The sequence below is a fragment of the Haliaeetus leucocephalus genome, unplaced genomic scaffold, assembly GCF_000737465.1.
Source record: "Haliaeetus leucocephalus isolate CR32 unplaced genomic scaffold, Haliaeetus_leucocephalus-4.0 Scaffold215, whole genome shotgun sequence".
Lineage (NCBI taxonomy): Eukaryota > Metazoa > Chordata > Aves > Accipitriformes > Accipitridae > Haliaeetus > Haliaeetus leucocephalus.
Window position 1 is genome coordinate 368,247 of NW_010972651.1, and position 7,134 is coordinate 375,380.

General features: G+C 62.2%; 1 protein-coding gene across 3 annotated transcripts in view; it reads right to left on the reverse strand.

The window, feature by feature from the left end:
• Positions 1-676: 676 nt before the first annotated feature.
• Positions 677-7,134, reverse strand: part of ABHD17A (abhydrolase domain containing 17A) — a 7,834-nt gene continuing 1,376 nt past the window's right edge. The window contains exons 2-6 of one of the 3 annotated variants that reach the window (XM_010566597.1): positions 6,393-6,580; positions 5,608-6,123; positions 3,447-3,641; positions 2,576-2,755; positions 677-1,639 (exon numbers count right to left, since the gene is read on the reverse strand). In XM_010566597.1, coding sequence (XP_010564899.1) covers positions 1,414-1,639; positions 2,576-2,755; positions 3,447-3,641; positions 5,608-5,921 — 915 coding nt within the window. In that variant the 5' untranslated portion in view covers positions 5,922-6,123; positions 6,393-6,580 and the 3' untranslated portion in view covers positions 677-1,413. Of the gene's footprint in view, positions 1,640-2,575; positions 2,756-3,446; positions 3,642-5,607; positions 6,154-6,392; positions 6,581-7,134 lie in introns of all 3 variants that reach the window. The other 2 variants (XM_010566594.1, XM_010566595.1) reach the window with 2 other exon arrangements.

Sequence of the window (7,134 nt, forward strand, 5' to 3'; positions counted from 1 at the left end):
ACAACCCCGAGCACTCTGCCTTTTTGTGGGGCAAAACACCCCGTCTGCTGGCAGGAGGGCACAGTGGGATGCCCCACACACCTGCCTCTGTGGCCAGCACACACCAGTAATCGCAGAGGTCCCCATGCAGCCAGGGGCACAGCTAGGTGCAGAGCAGGTAAAAAGTAAGATTTGCTCCCCCCAGGGCCACCCTGCCCACTAAGGACCGCACTGCATCCCTCACAACACTGGCCCTGGTACACTGGCAGGCCATGGGGACATTCCCCTTCCCCTGCGGCACACCGGAGCTCCCCGTGCCACAGATCCTAGGAGGCTGAGGCCATCCTCCACCTCTGCCCTCATAATCTCATGGGATCCCTTAATGAAATGGGATGGGCTGGCAAGGGAATGGGCCCCCGTTGTCCCCACGGCTTGATTTGAAGAGATAGACCTTTCCAGCCTGGTCCCAGGGGACCAAGGGCTCCTTCCCCACCTGCTGCCCGGTCCCCAGAGGAGGGTGACAAGCGCTGGGGATCCAGCCAAGTGCAATTCAACAGAGGGATTGTCCAGCGGGGAAAGCCGAGGGGCTGGATCCCACAGGCACTGGGGCTTGGTCCCCTTGGCTGGGTCACAGGGAGGCAACCCCAGGCATATGCAGGGAAAGGGCACACACGGGTAAAACATTAAACCTCTGCTCTTTATTCGGTGCCTGGTTTCCTCGCCCCGTTTCCCGAATGCACCATAAGCAAGCGGTACCGGACGATGTTTTCCAGGGGTGACCTGAACATGGGGAGCGCTCCGAGAAGGCAGAGCAAGGCCAGACTGTAGAGGGCATGGGGCAGGGGGGCACATCCTCCATGCATCCCCAAACTGCCACTGGGGACACGGCTCTGCCCCAGCCACGGGGCAAACACCAGGTATGCCGCCGCCACCAGCGCCGATCCCGGGAAAGCTCCGACGAGAGCAGGAACTGCCACCTCCTCCGTCCCGCCCCGCAGCAATGCCAGGGAGGGGGCTGGGCCCCCAGCCCCTCTCCAACTCGCCTTATTGCTATAGTCAGAGCAGCAGAGCAGCCAGGAGGAATTCAGGAGTTCGCTGTTTTAGGAGAGAGGACAGGGACATGTCCAAAGCCAAGGATACACCATCAAGAGGGTGGGCTCTCATCTTTCTGGGGAAGGGGGAAGGAGGGAGCTGCCATCTCTTGCCAGCCCGGCCGGTGGTGCCAGCAGCGCCGGGCTGACACTGGGAGGGAGGAGAGTTGTGCTCATGTCCAAGAGGAAACGCACCGTCTGCTCCAGGGCCTCCTGCCCTCTCCCAAGCCTGGAGCTGAGGCTGTACAAACTCATTGCACCTCCAGCAGCAGGGTCTGGGGAGGGACACTGGGAGAACTGGAGAAACAGGCAGAAACCCCCTGCCCGTCCCCCCGCCCCGCGGCTAGTTGCGTTGGCTGGCCAGCTCCTGGGAGATGAATTTCCGAAGGCGCTCGAGGTACTGGCTGTAGAGTTCAATGTCATTGTGCCCGGCCCCATCCACCCACAGCGGCTCCACAGCCTTGGGGCAGCGTTCGAAAAGCGCCAGGCCATGGGAAAAGTCGATGACTTCGTCCTCCGTGCCATGGATGATGAGGACAGGAGAGGTGATTTTGGAGATCTTCTCAATGCTGCCAAAAAGGTGGGTGGAGAAGAGATGAGAGAGGGGGGTAAGTACAGGGATCAAGGCACTCCCATTCCTCCTGCCCCCCCAAAACACATTCCCTTGGGGAGAGGGACCAGGAAATGCGCTTTGATTGCAGCAGAGCATGGGGACATGGAGCTTCTGCCAAGAGTGAGCTCCGAGACAAGATTTCCCCCAGCATGACAGACAAGTACCAGACAGCAGTGACAACAGCCCTGTGGGACCTAGGCAGGGCTGACAGAAATCACTGCAGGACACTATAAGCACAGGCCCTCCCCGTGTCAGGATCAGCCGTGCCAGGCTTTGAGGAGTGGAAGCACAGCTGTTCTCAGCCCAGCCCCAAGGGCCATGCGAGGCCATCGGGATGCAAAGCGTGGGCTGGTGGCTCCCAGCCACGGCTTCCGGATCGGGGACCGTCCCTCGGGCCCTGCTGGCCTGACTGCAAGGGAGAAGCAAAGCAAGAGCTCATCCCACCTCAGTGCTGCCTTTCCGTGCCACTGCCCCTGCCGTCTGCAGAGGAGGGGAAAAAAGCCCAAGAAATTACTCTTGGGGGAGAAAGGGGTCCCAGGGACCACTGGGGCTCGTGATACCTGACAAGGGGCCGGTGGCAGAGCCCCAAAGCTGGTGGGCAAAGACACTGGGACAGGATCACCAGGAGGTGATTCCACCAGGGGATGTGGGATGCACACATGGCATGGCCGTCAGGAGGGGGCACGGTGACCCCAGGGAGGGTTACGATCCCCCAGAGGGGACCAAATGCAAGGCAAGAGGATGCCGATGGGCGTGTTTAAGCCTATCATAGGAAACAGGACCACAGTTTTCACCATAAGCCCTCTTCGTGGCCAGGGCTAGCGTCCAGGACAGAGCTGGTCTGGGTACTGCCCCTGCAGAGCTGACCCCTGTCCCTTCTCAGGCCACTCACTTGGGGAAGGCATCAAACCAGTAGGTCTTCTTGGTCTCAGGGAAGGCAACTCTCATGCCAGAGGTGAGTGGGGAATGGAGCACGATGGCAGCACACTCGTAGCGGGAGGCCAGATCAACCGTGGGCACCGTGCCGATGCTTTGTCCATATAAAATAATGTTCTCTGGGCTGATCCCATACCTGGGAGAGAAGAGGGCAGGTCAGCACCCAAGCACCAGAGTCACATCGCCAGGAGATACAGCCCAGGGGGTCACCTTGCTCTGGCCACAGCACCCTGCAAGGCTTCCTGGGTAGGGTGGTGGGGAATGGGGCTCTGTCCCCCCTGTCTTCCCCCAGCTCCTCATGGCTGGGCCCAAAGCAGCTGCCCTGCACCACCGGCAGGACCAGCCAGCAGCCAGGGCTGAGCTGCCAGATGAGTTGTGGGGGGTGTGAAGGCTCACCCTTGCCAGGAGCAGGGTTACGGGCAGGTTTGTGGACCCCGGATCGCAGCCGCATGGGGCAGCCCCCGGTTCCCGGGGCACGCTGCAAGCCAGGCCTGGCCGCAGGCAGGGCAGAGGAGGCAGAGGCCGTCATGGAGCTGCACCTTGAGCCCGGCTGGGCAACTGGGGCTGAGCACAGCCAGGGGAGAGCCTGGGAACAGCACGATGGGGAGCACAGCTTGTGCCAGTGCCCCCAGGCAAGGTCATACCCCCGCAGCATCCCTGCCCCTCTGGGTCACCCAGCCCACTCCCCCTGCAGCTGCTTTCCGGCCACCCCTTCCCGTTATGAGTGGCCTGGGTTCCCTCTCTGGGAGATTTCCTGTTTTCCAGACTGCCGGACCGCAGGGTTTTCCTGGACGTCCTCCCTTCCCCCTGTCCGGCGCCCCGCTCACCGCGTCCGCAGTGCCTGCCACGCAGCATCGATGTCGGAGTAGAGGTTCCTCTCCGAGGGCTTGCCCGTGCTCACACCGTAGCCCGAGTAGTCGTAAGAGAAGATGTTGCAGTTGATGCGGGTGCCCAGCCCGATGTAGAAGCTGCTCATCTGCCCCAGGTCCACAGCATTGCCATGCGAGAAGAGCACCGTGTACCTGCAGCACCAGGGAGAGATGAGCATGGCGGGTTAATTGTGGACGCTGCTGCGGTGCTGCTGCGCTGCCTGGCCCCACCAGCGGCTCTTGGGGACCGATGTGCCTGGGCAGCACCAGCCAGGACATCTGCTTCAGAGGCTGAAAACCAAACCCCAGGACACAAAGGGCCAACACCTCTCAGGTCCTCATGACACCCCTGGTCCAACCCCAGAGATACCCGGACCCTCCTCACTGCCAGGGGCCAGGGGCTTGCTCCCAGCAGAAACAGGCAGCCCGAAGGCAGGATGATTCTGTTCAAGTTTTTGAGTCTATTTTTGGTAAAAAGCTCAGGATTTGGGGCCATTTGCCCAATGGGGATTTCAAGTAAGAGAATTCTGACAGCAGCTTTTTTTCCTCTCCTGAGTCTGGCAAGACACCAGACGCTGGGAGAGAAGTGAATTGTGGGAGTGACAAGGCACAAGAAATTTCCACCATAAGGGGAAAAACAATGTTAATCATAAAAATTAACACTAATATCTCATTGATGGAAGCTTGGCTCTCTTCTGCCAGAGGGAGGGAGCAGGACCCACTGCCTGCTGAGCCCCCACAGTTGGTCCGAGAGGTCTGCAGCCAGGTTGAGCCTCCCTGTCCCAGCCTGGATGCCCCAGAAAGCCCCAGCAGGAAGGTGGTGGCAGGACAAACTGCAAGGAGGACAGACAGCAAGCAAGACCTGATGTCCTGGGGGGTTTGGGAGGGATGGATCCCCCCCAGGCGGGGCTCTTCCCTCCAGCCCTGCAGCCTGTGCTGAAGAGCTGCTCCTGCAGGCTGGCTGGGAGCCGGGCCAGCACCGAGCCTTGCCGCGGCAGGGCGCAGGCCGGCGGATGTGCAGGCAGAGCAATCCCCCCACCAGTTTCCTCTCTGGGGACCTGCAACACACACAGGGACAGAGTGGACATCCCCACTGGGCAGCCTGTGGAGGTCTCCTTTAATGCAGCTCTCCAACCCCCACAAGAGCCATCCCCACCTCGCCCCAAGCCCACCCAGTGGGTTTGAAGCCCACGGCAAGCTGAGGGCAGATCCAGGCTGCATTCCCCTGCACAGAGGTCTCTGTGGACACCGTTCCTTGGAGAGCAAGTTGTTCCTGGAAGGATACTGGTGTGTGGGGTCAACCAGGGTGCTGCAGGATTTGGGCCCTGTCCTCCCTCCGCACCTGAACCCCCATGCTGTGTCACCAGCTCAGGGAGCAGCTGCCGAGTCCCCTCCTGTCCCCGCGCCATCCCCTCATGCCTAGCCACTGGCAGCCAGCAGAGGGGTCTCCATCCCACACCCCAGGCTGCCCCTCTCCAGCTTCCCAGTTTACGGACCCATGGGGGCGACCAGTAGCAGGTTGTGCTTAAACCCCTCCTGGCTTTCGTTTCTATCACTTTCCTTGAGGATTCAAATGCGCCCATGAATTAGACTAAACATGCAGACCCGGTTCACTGCAGGCAGCTCCTGGCCGGCACAGGCTCTCGCCCATCCACATGGTCACTCTGGGGCTGGGGACGGAGGGCGAATGGCTGGCGCAGACCCCCCAGCACTCACCGAGAGCTTCATGCAGGCACTCGGTTCACAACCACGGTGTTACGTCACTGGCGTGACATTGGGGAGGATCTGTGGAACAGCCTAGGGAATCCCTACATCCCTACAGCCTCCGGCTTTGCCTCTGCTCCATGTTTAACCCCATTCCCAGCTGCAGCCACAAGCCAGACCGGTCCTGGGAGCCGAGCTCACCCACCCCACAGGATGCCTCCAAACCCCTGTGGCTGGGCCAGCTCCTTCAGCAAGGTGCCGGGTCAGGCCAGGGCAAGGAGGTGGCACTCAGCTGAAGAAGGGGAGGTGGCAGGATGGCACCATGCCTGCCGGCAGTTCACCAGCCCAACGTTGAGCAGGGCAGGGTCAAACAACCGGCAGCAGTGCCAGGCCGGCACATCCACAGGCAACTCACCTGGCACCTGGCACGCAGCGGACATACATGCAGCCGACACGGTTCCCTCGGCTGCTTTTGGTGACGAACACCTCGATGTTGTCCAGCTCCCGCTGAGAGTACTGGAAATCCGCCCGGTCCTTCAAGTGCAGCTTCCACCGCCCCGCGGCGCCGCCGCGCAGGGAGCCGGTACTGGTGCTGCCTACGGGCTCCGGCTCGGGGACCACAGCGTAGGTGGGCTCCGGGGGCAGGAAGGCCAGTTTGGCGGCGATGCGGCTGGGGCAGGGAGGGCAGCAGAAGAGGCAGCAGAGTTGGCTGATCGACAGCCCGTTCATGACGGCGATGAGGCGAAAGGCAGCCGCGCCTGGAGCGAGGGAGGATCCAAAACGGAGAGAAGCCGGGAACGACAACGGCCCGGAGAGGCCCCGTCTTCAGCCGGCCCTCGGCACGGCTGCCGCCGGCAGTCCACCACGGGCCGGGGCACTGGTCGGGGCTGGGACGGCCGCCATCCGTCCGTCTGCGGGCGGCAGCGGTGGCCTACGGGCAGGTCAGGCAGCAGTGAGGACTCTGCAACGGGCACCCCCCAGACATGCGTGACCCATGGCTGGGGACAAACATGCACCTCCCCAGCACACCCACGCACCGCACCGTCTCAAGCCGAGAGGCACACCGTCCCCTCCTCTAACACACACACAGAGCGCACACCCACCGCTCACAGCCCCCACGTTTGCACTGAACCCACGCACCCCCCCCAAAACCAAGCCTTCTTCAACACGTCCCAGCCCACACACCCCCACACCATGCACCACAGCCCCTGCGCACAGGCCCACGCTGAGGAGGCGAGGACAGCGGGCGCAGGATCGCACACATACACACACACACTCTCTACAACGGCCGTGTGGTCGGTGGTACAAAGGACATGGCCCCTCCAGGACCCCCCCTGCATGCTGGCACAGGCCTGGCCGCACAGGCGAGCGGCAGGAGTGCCGAGCTCCTGGAGAAAAAGAAGAGGGGGGAGAAAGGGGGGAAAAAAAAAAAAAAGCAACTATTTTCTGCAAGTTTGGGCACAGGCTCGCACTGAGGAATGTCAAACCAGCCCACACCCCAAGGAATTCGCTCCATCTGCTTCTGAAGGGCTGGGAAAGGGGAGGAAAGGGTGGAGGGGGGAGTCCTCCCGCCCAGCCGGGAGAGGAAGGCACTCAGCACCAAAATATGCCGAAATATTCAGAGAGAAGGGATGCCCCATGCCCTGACCCTGCTGCAGGCCCTACACTTTAGGGGCCGGGGCTGAATTTGGGTCTCCCTCAGGCTGGTGACCATCCACAGCGGTGCCGGGGCCGGCGTCGCACCTGGCACACAGCAGCCCCGTCCCTCCCTGGGTTTGGCACCCCGCGTGCCGGCGGGACCACGCGCACCCGCGGCGGATGGCGGTGTCCGGCAGCCGCACACCTGCACGGGCACGTCGGGGCGTGGGTCCACGCAGGCAGAGGCAGGCAGCTGCCGGCGGCGCACGCTCCGTGTGTCACGCTCACGCCGTGTGTCACGCTC